General features: G+C 35.0%; 2 protein-coding genes across 3 annotated transcripts in view; one reads left to right on the forward strand and one right to left on the reverse strand.

Moving 5' to 3' along the window:
• Cir1 (corepressor interacting with RBPJ, CIR1) overlaps positions 1 to 21,430 on the reverse strand; it is a 40,545-nt gene extending 19,115 nt beyond the window's left edge. Inside the window, exons 1-7 of the mRNA XM_015479331.2 lie at positions 21,237 to 21,430; positions 18,127 to 18,221; positions 14,425 to 14,498; positions 13,331 to 13,341; positions 13,178 to 13,242; positions 12,755 to 12,803; positions 11,563 to 11,680 (exon numbers count right to left, since the gene is read on the reverse strand). Coding sequence (XP_015334817.1) covers positions 11,563 to 11,680; positions 12,755 to 12,803; positions 13,178 to 13,242; positions 13,331 to 13,341; positions 14,425 to 14,498; positions 18,127 to 18,221; positions 21,237 to 21,308 — 484 coding nt within the window. The 5' untranslated portion in view covers positions 21,309 to 21,430. The remainder of the gene's footprint in view (positions 1 to 11,562; positions 11,681 to 12,754; positions 12,804 to 13,177; positions 13,243 to 13,330; positions 13,342 to 14,424; positions 14,499 to 18,126; positions 18,222 to 21,236) is intronic.
• The window catches only part of Scrn3 (secernin 3), a 31,423-nt gene continuing 31,232 nt past the window's right edge, over positions 21,343 to 21,533 (forward strand). For both annotated transcript variants that reach the window (XM_015479329.2, XM_048812520.1), the window contains exon 1: positions 21,343 to 21,492. The gene's annotated coding sequence lies outside the window, so the exon portion shown is untranslated. The remainder of the gene's footprint in view (positions 21,493 to 21,533) is intronic.

Raw genomic sequence — 21,533 nt, forward strand, 5'->3', positions numbered from 1 at the left:
ACTAAAAAAAAAAAAAAAAAGACACAAATTAAAAGTAAAAGAATGGGAGATGGGGTTAGTTCAGTAATAGTGCTTGCCTAGCATGTGGTAGCCTCTGAGTTCGATCCTTAGCACCACAAAAAAACAAAAATAAAAACAAAGCAAAATAGTGCATGAATGGAGAAAGATATACCCCAGGCTAACAATAACCAAATAAAGATGGAGCATAATATATTAATTTTATTGAATCCAGGGGAACTCTACCACTGCGTTAAAACCACTGAGCCACCCTTTTTATTTTTTAAATCTGTGACGGGATTTGCTAAGTTGCTCTGGTTGTTAAGTATGATTACCTTATACTTGTAATCCTCCTATCTCAGCTTTCTGAGTAGCTGGGATTACAAGCATGCACCACTGTACCCGGCACCAAATTAATTCTAGACAAACAGATTTCAGAGCAAGGACAAATACCAAGGCTAAATAGAGTATTACATAATGGTAAAAGGGTCAATTTTCCAAAAAGACCCCAAATATGTGTATGTGCCTAATAGAGCATCAAAATGTGTAAAGCAAAAACTGATGAGTATCTTTAGAAACAGGCAACTCCACTATTATAGCTGGAGACTTCCCATCCCTCTATCAATAACTGACAGATACAACAGGTGAAAAATCAGAATATATTGAACTGTTTCATCAACTGGATCTAGTTGACATTTTTTTTCCTAGTTGACATTTATAGAATACTTCATTCACCTAGCAACAGCAGAATATATATATTTTCTCACATTCATATAGAACATTTACCAAATAGACCACATCTGGGCCATATAACACAACTTAATAAAAGTAAAAGAAAAACCTAAAATATTTTGAGATTAAATAACAGAGCTCTAAACACATATATCAAAGAAGTCTCAGGAGAAAGTAAAAAATATTTTGAACTAAGAATAGACAATACAACTGCTGTATAAACAGTTCCTGGTTTTTTTTTTTTTTTTTTTTTTAAAGNACACAGAAACAGATATTGTAAAGAAAAGGATTGGAAGAAGATAGACCAAATTAATAGTGGTTGTGTTTGGGTAGTAGGATTACTAAGATTTTTAGTTTTATCTTTTTGTCAGGAGGAGATGCAGTACTAGGGATTGAACACAGGGGTGCTTAACCACTGAGCCACATCCCCAGCACATTTTATTTTTTGAGACAGGGCTTTAATAAATTGCTGAGGCTGGCTTTGAACTTGTGATCCTCATGCCGCAGCTTCCTGAATGGCTGGGCTGGCCCCCATGCCTAGCCTTTGTCCCCAGTTCTGAGGGAACCTCAACTCTTTTGACATTTCCTGAGTGATAAGAGTATCTTTGGTGGGTCCTGATAGTTTATGTTATTGATGTGACTCATGATGGTGACTCATGATTGAAATATTCCACTGTGGTTTAAGAAAAAAGAAAAAGATTTTTAATTTCAATATACATGATCAGATCATGCTAAAGAGATGACTCAAGGGCTGGGGTTGTGGCTCAGTGGTAGAGCACTCACCTAGTAGGTGAGAGGCCCTGGGTTCGATCCTCAGCACCACATATAAATAAATGAAATAAAGGTAATAAAGGTATTGTGTCTACCTACAACTAAAAAAATACTAAAAAAAAAGAGCTGACTCAAGATGGTGGCTGACCATATCAGAAAAATAAATCATGTGATTAGAGGGCTAGACTTTGAGCTAGGTGAGAGAAGCCCTTTGAGGAAGAAAGAAGGGCTGGAGATAGAAGAGTTAAATCTCATGGCTAATGATTTTGATCATTCACAACTATGTAATAAAGCCCAATAAAAAATTAGACAGCTTGGGTAAGCTTCCCTGGTTAATAAAACTCTGTGCAAGTTGTTATATATTAATGTACAAGAAGAGTGACAGGTACTGACTCTACAGGGAGACTTTGGAAGACTGTGTCTGGGACCTTCCCAGACCTTGTTCTATGTACCTCTTCTTTTGGCTTACCCTGATTTTTATCCTTTTACTATAGTAAAATTGTAATCACAAATATAGTGTTAGTTTCTGAGTTCTGTAAGTCAGTCTAGTGAATTATCAAACCTTAGGCAGGTAGAAGGAACCCTGGATTTGTAGCAGGTTTGGTGGGTGGTCTAGGAACTCCCAAATTTGTAGCTGGTGTCTTAATTGAGAATAGTCTTTGGAGAACTGTTAACCTGTGAAGTCTGGCCTACTTCTGGGTAGTTAATGTCAGAAATCATTGTAATAAAACCTATTAAATTTTGTAGGATACAGCAAAGACCAAATCAGAAAGAAATTTATAGTACTAAATACATGTATTATAAAAAAGATTTAAAATCAATATGTAGAGCTGGAGTGTAGCTCTGTGGTACAGAACTTGACTAGCATGGGTGAGGCCTTGGTTTCAAACTTCATCACCTCTCCCAAATCAATTACATAATCTTCTGTCTTATAAAACTAGAAAAGGAAGAGCAAATTAAATTCAAAGTAAGAAGAGAAGAAATAAAAAGAGGAAAACAAGGGAGAAAAATCAATCACAACAAAAGCTGGTTCTTTAAAAAGATCAGTAGGTTGATAAAGCTCTAGCTAACCAAGGAAAGAGAAATGAAATAAGGGTCACACACTACAGATCCATGGACATTAGAGGGGTAATAATGGAATACAACAAACGATTCTATACCATTAAATCTGATTTACATGAAATGGACCAATTCTTTGAAAGACACAATCTACCAAAGCTGACAAAAGGAGAAAAAGATCATTTGATAGGCATCTATCTAGTAAAGAAATTTAGCCAACAATCAATAACCTTCTAAAATAGAAAGTGACAGGCCCAGATGGATTCACTGGTTAATTTTATCGAATATTTAAAGAAAAAATTATATTAACAATCTCTTCTAGATAACAGAAACAGAAGGAACATTACCTAACTTATTCTATAAGACTAACATCATCCTGATACCAAAACCAAATACAAACAAGAAAGAAAAATTACATACCAGTACCTCTCATGAGGTGTAAAAACATAGGTGTAATAATCTTTAATAAAATATTAGCAATGGAAGTGCTTCAGCATGTCTAGCTCTCCTATAGAGTAACTATTTAGAGCTAACTATTTGCTTCCTGAAGAAAAAGATCTGAAAGTCAAACATGGAGAGAGATGCAAAATCCATGTTTAGGGAAAAGAGGAGTTTAAAAATAGAATTTTGCTTTATGTTTTTTGAAGAAAATCTTACACATTTACCTGTTTTATAGGTGCCTACATATAAACTTGTATCCTGGTGGGCTATTATAAGACTGGTGTATGTGTTTGTGAATATCTGAGCATTTAAGCGTAATGGGAAAATACATTCCATGGAATAATGGAATGTCCAGAAGAGGCAAAGACATAGGGACAGAAAGTAGTTTAGTGGTTGCCTACAGCTGGGGACTGGAGGGTGAGGGTCAAGGGATTTTCTTTCTTTCTTTCTTTTTTAGGAAAATGAAAATGTTCTAAAATTGACTATAGTGATGGATGTACAACTCTGTAAATACAGTAAAAGCCATTGCATTGATGGCATGTAAATTACAGCTCAATAAAGCTGTTTAAAACAATACTTGCTCAGTTTGAGGTCAGCCTCAGTTTGAGGGCAACTTAGTGAGACCCTGTCTCAAGATAAAATAAAAAGGCTGGGGATGCAGCTCAGTGGTAGAGCACTTGCCTAGCATGCATGAGGCCCTGGCTGGCTTCAATCCCTAGTACCAGAAAAAACAAACAAACAAATCACTTGCTCTGTTGAAATATTCCACTGTGGTTTAAGAAAAAAGAAAAAGATTTTTAATTTCAATATACATTAAAAACACAAATAACTGACAGATGTTAAGAGTCAGTGATAAAAATAAGGTCTACAGAGTATAGATAAAAGATATATGGATTAGTCATTTAATTATGTTATAGAATATTTTATAAAAATTCAGTTATCACTGAAGCTTACAAGTTTTAAGGATAATTTTGATGTATCTGGAGTGGATGAAAAAGGTAAGATGATCTTTTCAGTAGAAAAGATATTCTAAACCAGCTTAGCCCAAAGAAGCATTTTGATTGCCTAATTTAACTTTGTAAAGGAGAAGTAAATCTTATAGCTGGTCTCTGTAAACCTCACAGCTGGAGCATTCTAACAGCACCTTGCAGTTTCCAGTGATCAAAGTAAGTTACTTTATATACTAAACTAAGAATTTCATAATAGAAATAATGTAACACCAGGGGGTGCAGTTATCATGAAATAATTACACTCCTGGGAGATTACAGGCACAAGGCTGTACCCCAGGGGTGTGATTATCCCATGATAACCACATCTACTGAAATTGCCTTATTGCAAAAATAATCTCTATTCACTGGTGAGACATTATTCAATAGGTGATTTTTTTAAATGAAAAGATTTTTTTTTTTTTTTAGTTTGAATCACCAAGTGGATTAGGAAATTGGTCAGTTTATTTTTCATTGCATTCAAGTTCAGAATATTACATCATTATTACTCACTTTTCTATTTAAGATAGTAAAGTTTTGATTTTGTTTTTGAGAAACCTTTAAGAGTTTCTATTAGCTTTAGTTAAGTACTACTGCTAAATTCAGGTCAAACTTTAGAGGCATTAATGGAGCAATACAATTTAAAATAATTTATTTCTATGTATAATTTTTAATTCTTTTAAAGTAATGCTCACTTAAAAATTTATAAATGTAATTTATCTTCACTGTTGGAAATATGGATAAGCAAAAAGATAAAACTAAAAATCTTAGTAATCCTACTACCCAAACACAACCACTATTAATTTGGTCTATCTTCTTCCAATCCTTTTCTTTACAATATCTGTTTCTGTGTCTACCTATACACATAAACAGATATACAACTGTAATTTCTCTGTCTTATAACCTATTTTTTAAAATTTCACTAAATGTTTTAAAAAATATCCCCATCATTAAGAAATCTTATCATTTTAAATGCTGCATAGTACAGAATTCCATTATAACAATGTTCCATAATTCACTTAATTTCCTTTCAACAGTCCAGGTTCATGTTCATAATCCCAGGTACTTGGTAAGCTGAGGCAGAACAATCACACACAAGTTTCGAGAACAGCCTCAGCAATTTAGTAAGACCCTGTCACAAAATAAAAATAAAAAGGGCTGGGGATATAGCTTGTGGGTAGAATGCCCCTGGGTTCAAACCCCAGTACAGGGGAAAATTTGTTTTTTTTACTAGATACTTTAGTATTGTCTCTCACTATCATACACAATTCTTTGTGACTAAATCTTTAGAACATATTCATGACTATTTCCTTAGGATAAATTTATGACTTTATGATAAGTAAAACACAAGTTAAACAAACAAATCAACAGTAAAAGGTACTATCCTCCCAAATCTTCAATTATTCTTATAAACAGCTTAAGATAATGGTTTTCAACCTTGATGGTACATCAGAAACAGATTGGTAACTTTCACCTTATGTAATACCTAGATAGTGAAAGCTACTGATTTCTTTTTCTTTTTTTGTGGTGCTGGAGATGGAACCTATGACCTTGTGCATACTAGGCAAAGGCTTTACAACTGAATGAATCCCTATTCCTTTCACAATTTTAACAGAGTTCAATGTCTTCAGATATTCTTAGACAAGTTGGATACAGAATTTAAGAAATTAAAATACCCTGTGTAGGGCTGGGGATGTGGCTCATGCGGTAGCGCGCTCGCCTGGCATACGCGCGGCCCGGGTTCGATCCTCAGCACCACATACAAATAAAGATGTTGTGTCCGCCGAAAACTAAAAAAAAAATAAATATTAAAAAAAAAAAAAGACCTGCCTAGGTCCAAGGGCTTTTTAAAAAAAAAAATTAAAAAAAAAAAATGAAATACCCTGTGTATATGGCAGTATTTACTCTCATACCTTGTCAGTTTGAAAGAAAAAACTGGAAATGGAAGTTTCCCTAATATCTTAAAGATATAAAGATTAAGGCAAAGAATTAATTCAGTCTGTTAGGTATTTCTCATTGTGAACACAGCCTTTGCCCACAACCATGACTCTGCTTCCTTTAGCTGTTCTAATTATTCTGAAAATAAACTTAACACGGGAATAGAAAGGAAAGCATTAGCTTTCTGAAGAGTATCAGTGTTTAAAAAGGCTAAATTTTAAGTTTATTTTAAAATTTTAATACAAAATAATATTGCTTGTAATTTCACCAAATTAACATCTTAACTATTTTCATTTCTTCATATTTCCTTTCAGTTCTAAATTATATGCATGAGTTTTATATGAGAATTCCAATGCAAATTCAGTTAGTATTTTTTATCTGGAGTACTGGGAATTGAAATCAGGGGTGCTCTCTAACACTGAACTATATCCTCAGCCCTTTTCATTTTTTATTTTGAATCAGGGTCTCAATAAGTTGCTGAGGCCGGGGCTGGGGTTGTGGCTCAGTGGAAGAGCGCTTGCCTAGCATATGCGAGGCACTGGGTTCGATTCTCAGCACCACATATAAATAAATAAATAAAATAAAGATCCATGAACAACTAATAAAAATATTAAAAAAAAAAAAAGTTGCTGAGGCTGGCCTCCAACTTGTGATTCTCCTGCCTCAGCCTCCTGAGTAGCTGGATTATGGGCCTGCGACACCACACCTAGCTTAATTAATATCCTTTAGTTCACTTAACATATCAACAGTTTATCGTGCCATTTCCCTATTGCATGATATTTAGATTCTTTACAATACTTAAAATAGAAATGTTGAAAATTTGTCCCCCCCCTTTTTTTTATAAGGCTCTTTCAACACATTTCTCTTTCCTTTTCCTCTATATTATTTGCCTTCCAAAGACAAACAACAGATCAGAAGCATTATCTGAGGATAAGATTCTCAGACTTTTCCCTGGACTCTTATTCAATAGCCCCATATGGGGTAGGAGCTTGAGAACCAATATTTAAACAAGCTGTGTTAAGTGATTCCTTACAGTAGGTAAGCTTGGGAAACAATGGTTGCAGGATGAATGGACAAATTCCCTCTATCCCATCTTGAGAGCCATTCAAATTTTATTCTATTCAAGTTAAATTCTTTTGTGCTTATGTTTTTCTTCAGGTCTTTTTTTTTGGGGGGGGGTCAAACTTTCTTTCTACCTATCTAAATTTTAATTCTTCAGAGATCATTTTAGTCCCTCTTACTCTGTTAACTACCTAATTTAACAATGCTTTCCTCTATTAAACAGACTCTTAAATCGTATTCTAATTTTGAGTAGATTGTCACTAGCCCCTTTTAGTTTTTATTTAGAGTTAGGGTCTTGCTAAGTTTCTGAGGCTGGCTTTGAACTTGTGATACTTCTGCCTAAGCCTCCTGAGCTGCTAGAATTATAAGCATGCACCACTGTGCCCAACTGTCTCTTATGTGATATGTTAATGTTTCTGATTTGATTGAAAACTAGGAATAGTCTATATCTTCAATAAACCAGAACATAAAGTTTAAAAAACTTACTGGCTAATGTGTAGGATGTCAAATACATAGTTGCTAAAAACAAGTGTTTGAAAAATAAACAATAAACTCTGGTTTTAAGAATTAATTTTCAAATAGGGCTTTTCTGGGGGGTGTGGGGGGTTAGGGATCAAATCCAGAGGCTCCAGGCAAATGCACTACCACTGAGCTACATCGACAACCCTAAAAATAGAGGCTCTTATATCAGTGAGTCACCCTTTTATCATAAAAGGTAGAGCATCTAAAATCATACAGATTTTAAAAATAACTTCATCCTTGAAAGCCACTTTAATTATGGAATGCCTGACATTTTGTTTATCCTACATACTTTTAATTGATACCATTTAACTTTCTTTACACTTGATACATCCTCCTATATCCTTACATATCAACATAGATCTCTAGCTATATTATATATGTATATATATTACATATGGTTGTAGAGTATTCCATTTGTGGTAGATACTCCACAATTAATAAAAAAATACTCAAGAAGTGATTATTACATGCCAGGCACTATTCTAAGCATCATGTATTAACTTATCTAGTTTTCATAACAACTTTATGAGGTGTAGGTACTATTATGTTTTATACATATCAGCAAGAGATGTTAAATAACTTGCCTAAAGTTACAATTAAGAAGCTGCAGAGTAGAAGTTCTAAAGCAGGCATCTAAGGAGTCATCTTCAATCAATATTTTTGCTTTTTTTAAATAGTTATTTTTTAGTTGTAGTTGGACACAATACCTTTATTTATTTATTTTTAAGTGGTGCTGAGGATCGAACCCAGGGTCTCACACATGCTAGGCAAGCGCTCTACCGCTGAGCCACAACCCCAGCCCCTTCAGTCAATGTTTTTAACCACTAGGTGAGTGCCACTAAGTATGTGCCCTATCAGGATTGATGGGTCCCTCTGTATGAAAGGCTGTTCCTTTTGCCTGATACTGATACGCCAAATGCTCTTTTCCCAGATCTCACATTGCTGTATTCGTCTTGTCATTCAAGTCTCATCTTTTTTTTTATAATAATCTTTTTTTTTATAAGAGAGAGAGAGAGAGAGAGAGAGAGAGAGAGAGAGAATTTTAATATTTATTTTTTAGTTTTCAGCGGACACAACTTCTTTGTTTGTATGTGGTGCTGAGGATCGAACCCGGGCTGCACGCATGCCAGGAGAGCACGCTACCGCTTGAGCCACATCCCCAGCCCTCAGGTCTCATCTTAACATCACTTCCTCAGAGGGGCCTTTCTGACCACTTAATACAGTAACTCCCCAGTTAGTTTTGATCACAGTTTCCAATTAAATTTTCATCACAGAACTTATAATTGCTCTATAAATAACTGCTGATGGACATTCATTGGGGTATCATTGTAGAATTCCTCTTCAGTCAAATGAACTTTTTCCAAATAACATGAACGAAGTAGAAAAATGCATAAATTGTTGAATCCTATTGTTTTACCTATATTTAACCATACTTGAGAAGTCTACATGTTGTTTCTAATCTTTCATTACTGTGAATCTTTGAGGGTGTACCTTATTGCTTTCTTTTAATTACTGGAAGGTAAAAGGATATGGTGGATTTTTGTTTGTGTTTTTCTGAGACAGGGCCTCAGTAAATTGCTAAGGCTGGCCTCAAGTTTGCAATCCTCCTGATTCAGCCTCCTGAGTAGCTAGGATTACAGGCATGCCCCAAAGGATGTTTTGAAGACTTTTGATATATATTATGGCCCTTCAAAATGGCTGTTCAATTTATTAACAAAGGATTGAAATATTCATCTTACCATACTTGCTCCAACACCCTGTATACAGTTCTTTTAAGTCTTTACCAAATTTCACAGACAAAACAGACAATATATTGTATGTAACATATGTCAATATATGTAGACTTCTTAAATATGGTTAAATATAGGTAAAACAATAGGATTCAACAAGTTATGTATTTTTCTACTTCATTCATGTTATTTGGACAGAGTTCATTTAACTGAAGAATAGTTCTACAATAATACACCAATGAATGGCATACAAAAACCTGAACTGCATACACTGAATTACCATAAGGTTAATGGATACAGATGGAGGGCTAAAGAAGAGTCCATAACGAGCTGCATTATACAGGAATTTACTAACTGTGTGGCATATGGCTGTGGGGTTTTATTGTTTTCAATACTTATTTTTAAAAAAAATATTTTTAGTTAAACATGGACATAATATCTTTATTTTTAAAAAATATTTTAGTTGTAGTTGGACACAATACTTTTATTTTGTTTATTTATTTTTTGTGGCACTGGGGATCGAACCCAGTGCCTCACATGTGTGAGGCCAGTGCTCTGCCACTGAACCACAACCCCAGCTCTTGTTTTCAATACTTTTAAAAATAGGTTAATACACAAGTTCTTTGGGTTGTTGTTAGCATACTTTCTAATACAGACTCAAGACAAGGCAGGCCTACTGATTATTAAAAGAAAGGGCTAAGCCTGGAGTCTATCCTACTCATTCTCTCAGAAGCAGGATCAGAGTAAGATGAGGCTGGGGAAGAAAGACAGCTACTACTTCTGCTTGTCTCAAAACAACCCATGAATCATGTAGGTGTAAGGAAACTATAAGATTGGCATGAAGGAAAAGATGAGAAAGAAGCAACCCTACCTAGAAAACAGAATATACTTTTAAGATGTAACAATGAATCTCTGGACTAATAAAGGGAAGTGTCAAAAATATTTGAGCCAAATGGGTTCTTGATGTATGACCTACTCCACTCCATTTTCTTTGGGGTTTTATTTCCTTTGGGGCCTTTATCCCTTCTACTAATTGGGAGAGGGCGGGGAAGGAGGGAGAATTAGCTATGTGGGTTATTAAGAGTATCTGTATTGTGGTATCAGTGGTAAGTTCTTTTATAAGGTATTTTGCCAGAACAAAGACTGTATTAACATTGTCTTACAACTGAACAAATAGTCTCCTTCTCCTTAAAAGGTGGTTTCTGAACCTATTTTACAGGAATAAAGATTTTTCAAAAATTAATCACAGTATTTTATAGGTATGCTTCCTTCACCAACTCTAACATCTATACCACCACTAGGGAAATGCCCAAAATTATGATGGATCAAATTCCTAAACTCCTAATATTAAGATGAACTTTTTTGAACGTGGTTTTCTAGAAGAAAGCAGGATCTCTAGCTGTAAGAACAGATGCAGAAGGTTGTAAGTTGAATGAGGATGAACCGTAGGCTCAAGATTGAGGTGAACAGCAAAAACCATAGAGATTCTAAAGAGATGACTGGAGGCCTTGGGACTGAAAGAAGGGGACTTAATGCCCAGAGGACTTGTTTCAATAAAGTAGCAGTGCTTTTATGTTTTAGGGTTTTATGTAAGATTTCTTTAAAAAAAAAAAAAAAAAAAAAAAAAAAAAAAAAATCAGGAGTTGAAGCCCATAAAAGTGAAATTACTCACTGAAGGTTATAGAGTTAAGTAGGGTATTTCTATTATGACTTATTCTGAGACAGGATTAAATTAGTATGGCTATCTCAATGAAATAGTAGTAAGATAATGATAAACTTAAGCTAAAACTTCACAGTTTTAGTATCCTTTTTATGAAGAGCCAAAATGATGCAAACCCAAGTGGACAAATTTTTTTTAGAAAGTAATACGTAGTAAGATAAATAATTTTCCAATAAAAACCCAATTTAAACATATTTATCATCTTTTTTTTACTCAGTTTTGTTTTTAATTCCATGAACCAAAGAGAAATGATTGCTGAGGCTTTCACTCCAGCCTTTTCTAAAAATCAGGAGAATCTAAATATGAGAATGAACCATTTATTTTCTAATTTTAGGCCACTAACCTGATAAAGCATTTATTGTTATCTTACCTTAAAAATCAAGTTCATAGGGCCTTTGGCTGGAAAAATTACATTTTAATTCTATTATAAAGCATTTCAGATTCAACACAGAATTTCTCAATGATAATCATATTTTGGTAATGTGCCTTAGTCTAAAACAATAAAACTCAAATAAAACAAAAAATACTCATATTAAAGAAAAAAATGTTATTTTTCTTTCCTTGTTTACCTAAATTCTAAAAAAAAAACATGTCTAATGCCTACCTGAGCCATCAGTGGGAACCGAGCTTGCATTGATTCCAGAAAGACCAAACAAAGGACACTCTCGATCTGTGTTGACATGACCCCATTTGTGACATTTAATACATCTTACATTTCGAACCTGAGAAAAGTGAATACTCTTTTGGTTACTAAAATACTAAGAATCTAACCAATGTTTGGCAGGATTCAAGTTAAATTATTCACATTTTAAAAAGATCTGTAGGAAAAGAGACTACAAAACTAAGTTTGGTAAATTTAATACAAATACTAAAATCTTACTATAAATTCTGCCCAATACCTAAGTGAATCCTATTGTTTTCTACTTCTTAATTGGTGGCAATATAACAATATCATCTTAAAATTTCTTAGTTTTAATAAGTCAAAATTAAAAGTTTCAAATTTCTAAACCAGGAGCTGGCAAAATTTTCCTGTAAAGGTTCAAATAGAACTTATTTTAAGCTTTTCAGGCCCAACCTCTGTGCCAACTGTAATGACCCAGCTCTGCTGTTGAAGTGACAGATAATACATAAATGAACAAGCAAGGAAAGGTTCCAACAACATTTTCTTTATAAGGATTCCCTCTAGTGACAGGCTGCCCTGATTCTAAACAAATGACTGTTTTAAATCTTTTCTTGGTCATGAACTAATTCTCCAAATTCTTAGAAAAGAGCAGACACCAACATCATTATAACTCCTTTTTTTAAAGTATTTATTTTTTAGTTGTAGTTGGACACAATATCTTTATCTTATTTATTTATTTTTATGTGGTGCTGAGGATCAAACCCAGGCCTCACACATGCTTGGCGAGGGCTCTACAGCTGAGCCACAACTGCAGCCCTATAACTCTCTCTTTTTTTTTTAATATTTATTTTTTTAAGTTGTAGTTGGATACAATCCCTTTATTCCATTCATTTATTTTTATGTGGTGCTGAGGATTGAACACAGGGCCCCACGCATGCTAGGCGAGCGCTCTACCGCTGAGCTACAATCCCAGCCCGCCCATAACTCTTATTAGTAATTTTGATTCCCATTTTTGGTCAGTCTACCACATTTAATGTTTTCTCCTTATTCCTACCATTGTCTGATACAAATACAAACCATATTGTTCTTTTTCAGCTTGAACACCTTTTTGATAATAATGTAGATATTCACTAAATAAAAATTATTCGTAAAGGGTAAAATACATGTCACTTGCCTGAATGCCAAAGGGCTGATCTCTGATGTTCATGTCATCTTTGGCATATCTATTAAGTAGAGAAAATGTATAAATAAAATATTAAGAATAATTTAATAGATTCAATGGTAGTTAACTTGAAAAAGTTATAGTTCTCAGAACAATATGAAATGTGTTATTACTTCAATAAGTATACAGAACTATAGTCTATTTAATATTTCAAAATAGTTATCAAATACCTAGGCTTATAGTTTGTAATTTATAAATAAAAAGAACAAGTATATAAAACAAGACTATGATAAAACTAGATTGGTTGCATAAGAAAGTTCAATAAAAATGTTTTCATATTAGTTACTTTCTCTAATGCATATAAAGGTGATAACATAAGATGGGATTGCAGATATAGTGATATATATTGTATCTTAAAAGCAAACCAGACCGTACTTTTCTCGTGGAGCTCCTTTCTGCCATTCAAATTTGTATTCTGTCTCTCCTTCTGTTTCTTCTTTCTAAAACATTCATTAAAAAGTCTTTCAATTTTTCTCCATAAAATCAAAATTAATTATAAGTAAATTCAAACAGTAAATAGTGCTTTACCTCTTTGTTTTCTTGATTGCATATCAAAAATACAGGAGGGGAAAAAGTAGGACAAGTTAAAATTATCAGTGTAAAAGTCAAATATATTACCACTATGATATGTTATTTGATTATAATTTGTAAGATTGTACTGGTTTGACTTCTTTCTTCTTGCATGAGATAAAAATCAAGGACGAAAGGATAAAACACAGTACTGAATTTAACAATACTGTATTTAACAAGCATGTTAATTGCTAATTGTTAATTGCTAATTTTGAAACTTTTATGCTTTTTACTGACAGTGAATATTGTATTTTATACACACAAGTATATTTAGAAGGAAAGATTAAACATATAACCACATTATAAAAGAATAAATGCATTTCTGCTGGTGTTGAGATTTTTTTCCTCCCAAAAGGACACCTCATGAAAAATTACTAGAATAGAACAATATTTTTAATATTTATTCTACTTTATTGGTTATAATATTATTCTTTATTATCTCCTCAGAAAATCAATTTTATTTATTACTTTGGAGTACTGGGGATTGAAGCTAGGGGTGCTCTAACACTGAACTACAAACCCAGTCCTTTTTATTTAAGTGAGGGTGTTACTAAACTTGTGATCTTCCTGTCTCAGCCTCCCAGATAGGGATTATAGGTTTGCACCATTGCACCTGACATGATAACAATCTTTAAAAACAAAGAATACTTTTAAAAAGTCTGTTAGCGGGCTGGGGATGTGGCTCAAGCAGTAACGCGCTCGCATGGCATGTGCGGGGAGCTGGGTTCTATCCTTAGCACCACATAAAATAAAGATGTGTCCACCGAAAACTGAAAAATAAATACTAAAAAAAAAAAAAATTCTCTCTTTCTCTCTCTCTTAAAAAAAAAAAAAGTCTATTAGCAGTTTTCAATCTTTTTTTTTTAAATTTTGATTAATTAATTTCTTTGAGATGGAGGTCACACTATGTTGTGCAGGTTGGTCCTGAACTTGCCTCTTCCTGTTTTGAGACTCCCTGGTAGCTGCTACTACAGGTTTGTGCTATCCCACCCAGCAGTTCTCAATCTGTAGTTGTAAACACATAAAATATTTTAAGGAAAGGGGGCAAGTACCTTTTTTGGCTCCTGGTGGGGCTTCATACATGAAATTAAGGCCATTCTTTACACGTTCATCTCCCATAAGCAATCTAAATGACATAAGAAATAAACTTAACAGTTTTATCCTTCCACCCCAAAAGGAACCCCAAGAGAATAAAAATAAATATTTTTTTTGTTAGAGCTCAAATTCTAAAATTTTACCCCACTGATTAGAGGACATTTAGAATATGTGAATGGAAATCAAACAATACTGTTTCTTTAGAATATGTGAATGGAAATCAAACAATACTATTTCTTTAATAATAGGCTGTAAGTTCTGAAACTGTCTTCTTACTTGAAATATTCTGGTCCTCTCAACAAAAAAGAGGAAAAACTCTACGGTCACTCTAAAGGACTTTTCTTAAATTCTGAAATGCTGTTGAAATCCTGAAGGTCATCACAGAGTTGGAATTAAGTTAAACAGTTGGACAAGGACAAGGTTGCCAACAGTTTTTCTTAATTGTGAGGAATCAGTTTTGAAAATGAGTCTGGGTTTTCTTGAGAAAGTCAAAGCCAATTAATGCTTTTAAGAATCTAAATGAGAGACTCAAATTCTTTAGTGAGGCCAATGAAAAAAGACTCATTTTTAAAAAACTCTCCAATAAGCAACTTAATATGATAGAATCAGTGCCTGCTGTACCTCAAAAATCTTATTTGTATTGTTCCATTTTAACACTGAAAGTTTCCTGTTCAGGTTCCATTTACAAAAAGAAATGTTTGGCTTTTTATAAAAAAATCCTCAGCCACAAATTGTATGTCTGAGTTAAAGTTTAATTCAAAAAATACAGGTAAAGTGCTAATTATAAAGAAGAAAGCCAACGAGGAAATAGAATTTCCTCTCATACTTGGAAAACACAATCAAAATGGATATGCTACATGATTGAGATTCTTCTCTTACTTCCATTGGATTCTATAAATAACTGTTATGGAAAAAAAAAAAGAGAAGCAAAAGAATGTAGGTACAGACATCCATACAATGGATTATTATTCAGCAACAGAAAGGAATTAAGTGCTGATACATGTCATACCATGAAACATGCTAAGAAAAAGAAATCAGTTACAAGATGCCACATGTACAGGACATGTCCAGAATAGGCAAATTTATAGAGATAGTAGACTTGCAATTACTTAGGGCTGAGAGGTAGAAGAAGGACAAGGTTGTGAAATTGGAAGTAATTGCTAATAGGTATAAGATTTCTTTTTCGGAGATGAAACGTTCTGAAATTAGATTATGGTGATGACGCCAAAACTCTTAATATACTTAGAAGTCAACATGTCTTTACACAAGTATGTAAATTTTGTATTATATTAACACCATTAAAAAATGAAGATTAAGGGCTGGGTTGTGGCTTAGCAGTAGAGCAATTGCCTAGCACGTGCGAGGCCCTGGGTTTGATCTTCGGCACCACATCAAAATAAATAAAATAAAGGTACTGCATCCAACTACAACTAAAAAATATTTTTAAAAAAATGAAAATTAAAAAGCTCAGCATCACTAAATATTATGGAAATGTAAATCCAAAACTGCAATGAGATACTACTTCATACTTACTAGGATGGTTACTGCTGAACACAAAAAACCAAAAAAAAAAAGTTAAATAGAGCAGTTCAGCAAAGGAAATTATTAAAAGTATGGAGAGAGAGCTACAGAATGGGAGACCAGTGACTTCTCCAATAGGGGGTTAACATACAGAATATATAAAGAATTCAACTTAATACCCCCCCCCAAAACAAAACAAAACAAACAAAAAAACACAACAAAAACTCAAACCAACTAACTCAATCAATAAATGGGCCAAAGAACTAACCAGAAACTTCTGAAAAAAGAAACACAAATGGTCAAAAAAACCTATGAAAAAATGTTTAACATCTCTATCAATCAGGGAAACGCAAATCAAAACTACACCAAGATTTCATCTTATTCCAGTCAGAACGGCAGCGATCAAGAACACAAACAGTAAATGCTGGCAAGGAAAAAGTACACTTGTACATTTTTGTGGAACTGTAGACTAGTACAACTACTCAGGAAAGCAGTATGGAGATTTCTTACAAAACTAGGGATAACCTAGCTATCTCATTCCTTGGTATTTTCCTAAAAGATCTAAAATTGGCATACTACAGCAATAAAGTCACCTCCATGTTTATAGCAGAGCAATTCACAATAACTAAATTATGAAATCAACCCAGGTGCCCACCAATAAATGATGGATTAAGAAATTGTGGCCGGGAGGGGCTGGGGTTGTGGCTCAGAGGTAGAGCGCTCGCCTAGCATGCGTGAGGCTCTGGGTTCTACCCTCAGCATCACATAAATATAAAATAGATATTGTGTCCACCTATAACTAAAAAATAAATTAAAAAACAAAAACAGTGGTACATGCCTGAAATCCCAGTGGCTTGGGAGGCTGGGGCAGGAGGATCATGAGTTCAAAGCCAGCCTCAGCAAAAGTGAGGCGCTCAGCAACTCAATGAGACCCTGTCTCTAAATAAAATACAAAATAGGACTGGGGATCTGGTTCAGTGGTTGAGTGCCCCTGAGTTCAACTCCTGATACCAAACAAACAAAAATCAACAGGGAACTTCACCATTATGCATAAGTAAAAAGAACTGATCAAATATAAATAAACAAGCAAATGGAAGTATAGTAGAGGAAGGAGAATGGGAGAGGGGAAGGAAATGGGAGGAAAAAGTGGGGATCATGACCTGAATTAAAATTTCATGCATGTATGAGTTTGTTGGGATGAGCCCCCCAACTACTATATATAACTATAAAGTTCTAATAAAAATAAAAGATAGCACAGTCACTATAGAAAAGAATTTTGGTGATTCCTTAAAAAGCTAAACATAGAATTATATGATCCAGTGATTCCATTCCTAAAAATATATTTATTATTTTTTTAATTTTAATTTTTTTTTAATATTTGTTTTTTAGGTGTAGATGGACATAACACAATGTCTTTATTTTTATGTGGTGCTGAGGATCAAACCCGGGTCCCACCCGTGCTAGGCGAGCACTCTATCGGTGAGCCACAAACCCAGCCCCACCTAAAAATATATTTAAAGAAATTGAAAACAGGAACTTGAACAGTTACCTCTATGTCAAGATTTACAGCATTATTCACAACAGCTCAAAAGTATAAGCAACCCCAATGCCCATAAACAGAGGAGTGTTCTACAGTTTACTTGATTTTCATTGATTGGTTTACTTATATTTATTATTTATTTATTTATATTTTTGTACAGGGGATTGAACCCAGGGGCACTCAACTACTGAGCCACAACCCTATCCCTTTTTTATATTTTATTTACAGCCAGGGTCTCAATGAGTTGCTTGGAGCCTTGTTAAGGTGCTGAGGCTGGCTTTCAACTCCAATCCTCCTGCCTCAGCCTCCTGAGCTGCTAGGAATACACTGTGCTTTGTTTATTAAATCTATTTTTGTAACAGTGGTCTCACTATTTTCCAAGGCTGGTCTCAAACTCCTGGGCTCAAGCAAATCTCTTGCCACAACCTCTGAAGTAGCTACCACACCCAGCTTTGCTCAGAAACTATATGAGTCGTATGAAAATACATTTTACGTGAATTATGGGTAAAGTCAAATTAAGTGGCCATCTATGAGAGTAAAGGGATTAGTCTCCTGTAATTGATTATTCTAAAAACAATGGCAGAGAGGCATATCTCACCTATTATCATATGACTCTTGTTCTTTAAGGTACTGTTGCATTAATTCTTCTTGTTTCTTCTTATCATATGATATTTTCTGTTCTGCCATCCATACCTAAATGAGTAAAGTAAAAAAGTAAATTAAATAGTTGGATTTAAGTTAAGTAGCAAGTTTGTTTTTTTCATAATTAAATATAAAATGGCATTGTTTATGGCAGTCCAATTTAGTAATAATGACATCATCACAAAATAATATCTAAAAATATGATTTGTATCTTGATATAAATCCTAAAATTCAACCATTCAATATAGCTATACTTTCACACAAACATGAGAACTGCTTTCAGTATGTGTGGTACAACAGCACCTTGTACCGGTCCCTGCGTTATTTCAGAGAGCAAAAAAAGCATTTCTTTACATAGAATATGTCTAACATAGATAACCCATTAGTATAGGACATAAGAAGTAGTGTTATGCAATGGCCACTAATGCTACTGGGTGTCACCAATACCCTAAGAGAGGAGAACTGGAGAAAGAGAAAAAAGGGAAAGGAAATGAAATTGTAGGAAAAAAAGGAAGAGACAAGAAAAGAAACAAAGAGATAAGACAGGGGCTAGGGGCTTAGTTTAGTGGTAGAGTGCTTGCCCAACATGATGGAGGCCCTAGGTTCAATCCTCAGCACAAAACAAAACAAAAACCAAAGAAATAAGACAGAAGTGCTCAGGAGCATGAACACCTTAGGGTAAAGGTGTCGGTGTGAAATTCTCAACACCATAAAAATAGTAAAGAGAATGAGACATAGATTAGAATGCTTTACAAGCATAGAACGCTTTATAAGTTTTGGTTATTTATTTTTTAGTTTTGGTTATTAAGTTATTTTTTATCAAGTAATTGTATTCACAGGTAGCTAGTGTTATCCATTTATTGCATATCCTGCCAAAGATTCTTTTTAAATTTTTTAAAAGTTGTAGATGGACACAATATATTTATTTGACTTATTTATTTTTATGTGCTGTTGAGGATTGAACCCAGTGCCTCACATGTGCTGGGCAAGTGCTCTACCATTGAGCTACAACCCCAACCCTTGCAAAAGATTTTTTTTTTTGGCACCAGGGATTGAACCCAAGGGTCTTATCTACCAAGCCACACACCCTCAGCCCTTTTAAAATTTTATTTAGAGACAGGGTCTCACTATGTTGCTTAGGGCCTCACTAAGTTGCTGATGCTGGTTTTGAACTTGTGATCCTCCTGCCTCAGTCTCCCAAGCACTGATATTACAGGTGTGCACTATTATGCTCTGTTCTGCCAAAGATTTTCTAATGCAAATATATGCATTAGTATATAAAACATAATTCTATTTACATGGTGGTAACATACTTTACATATATATGTACATATTCACATGGCTATATAAAACTCAAAAACATAAAACAAGCTATATATAAAATTAAAAGCCTAGTTCATTTCACAAGTTTGTGTGTATAGTCAATTAACAGTTTTAGTACCCCCTGTATGTGATGCACACAGTACTAAGCACTCACTTTGTTTCAAATCCTCTACCCACACTATCTCATTTTTTTCCCCCTAAAGGCCCAGATAGAGATTTAGGAAAGTAGATACACATTCAAGGAAGAATGCAGGGTATAAAGAAAAGGATAGAAGTTCAATGGTATGAGGTGTTAATATTTATGGAGGACAGTCCTAGGGGCTGGATGAGATACACCATCTCATTTACTCTTCACAACTTTACAAGTCAAAGCAAGTGATACTGATCATCCTCAATTTGTAGATTAAGAAATTTTGGATCAGGGATATTAACTATTTTGTGTGGCAATGCCTGTAATTCAGGGACTGCAGGAGGATTGCTAAGTTTAAGGTTAGTGTCAGCAACTTGTAGAGAGAGACCCTTAGCAACTTAGCAGAACTTGTCTCAAAATAAAAAATGGTTGGGATGTAGCCCATTGGTTCAATCCCCAGTACCAATAAACAAATAAATATATAAATATTTTATGCAAGGTCTAATACCGACTATGCTGGAATGGTCAGAATCCTCGTCTGCCTCCAAAGCTCTGACTTTTTACTTCATCCTTTTGCTTTTCACCACAATCATTTTCGCTATGGTTTTTCTGCCCTGAGCTTAGCTGAACTGTAATTAATTAATTAATTATTATTTTTTTTTTTTGAGAGAAAGAGAGAGAGAATTTTAATATTTATTTTTTAGTTTTCGGCTGACACAACATCTTTGTTTGTCTGTGGTGCTGAGGATCGAACCCGGGATGCACGCATGCCAGGCGAGCGCGCTACCGCTTGAGCCACATCCCCAGCCCTAATTAATTATTTTTTTTAAAATATTTTTTTAAGATGTTGATGGACCTTGATTTTATTCATTTATTTATATGCGGTGCTGAGAATTGAACCCAGTGCCTCACACATGCTAAGCAAGTGCTCTACCACTGAGCCACAACTCCAGCCTCTAATAAATTAATTTTGCCTTATTTATTTTTGGTGCCAGTGATTGAGTCCAGATGTACTCTATCACTAAGCTACATCCTCAACCCTTTCTTCTTCTTTTTTTTTAAATTTTGAGACAGGGTCTCGAGAAGTTGCTGAGGATCTCGCTAAATTGCAAAGGCTGGCCGCCAACTTGTGATCCTCCTGAGTGCGTCACCGCCCCGACTGTAATTAATTATTTAAAACGCTAATATTCAATGAGGCCATCAGGTGAGCTGAAGAGAGGAAGCAAGGGGTGATTTCTTTTATACGAGCTATCTTAAATAAACAGTCGTCTCTGTAGAGGAGAGAACTAAGGAGCCGTGAACCTCGGATTCGAAAAGACCAAACCCGAACCAGTTAAGGCAAGTATTGAGCAACTGTGAGCGCAGGCTCCACGTTTTATGGATTTACACTTTGACCGACAGAGCCAACGAGGGCCTCCCAACTCGTCCTGGATGTAGAACAAACGTAGAGCGCCTGCTTCATCAGTGAGGGAAAGGGGGGCGAGAGCACCTGGGCTTTTGGCCTGGAGAGGAGGTGATACCCCGGCATCCCAGTGACATCACCACTCTCACCTCAGCAGCCCTTGGGAACCCAGTGGCCGTAAGCCAGATCCCTTTGGGTATCCTCTACTCACCTTTTTGATATTGGATTTGGAGGCAGGATGAAAGTCCTTTTTGCACATGAAGTTGGCGAAGGATTTCCCCATCTTGGCATCCGAGCTGAGGAAGGCAACCGACCGGTCAGCGAGCAACGTAAACAAACTCTGCCGCCTAACCGGAACTGCGCCTCCAGCAGACGCGGGAACTTCCTAGGTCAAAGGTGACAGCTTCCGTCAACAGGCGCCTCCTCCCGCTACTTTCAGCTGTCACTTCAGGAAGCGCAGAGGCCAGGTGAGGGGCTTGCTAGAGGGAGGAACGTGCGCAGCAGAGGC

This window comes from Marmota marmota, unplaced genomic scaffold (assembly GCF_001458135.2).
Source record: "Marmota marmota marmota unplaced genomic scaffold, marMar, whole genome shotgun sequence".
NCBI lineage: Eukaryota > Metazoa > Chordata > Mammalia > Rodentia > Sciuridae > Marmota > Marmota marmota.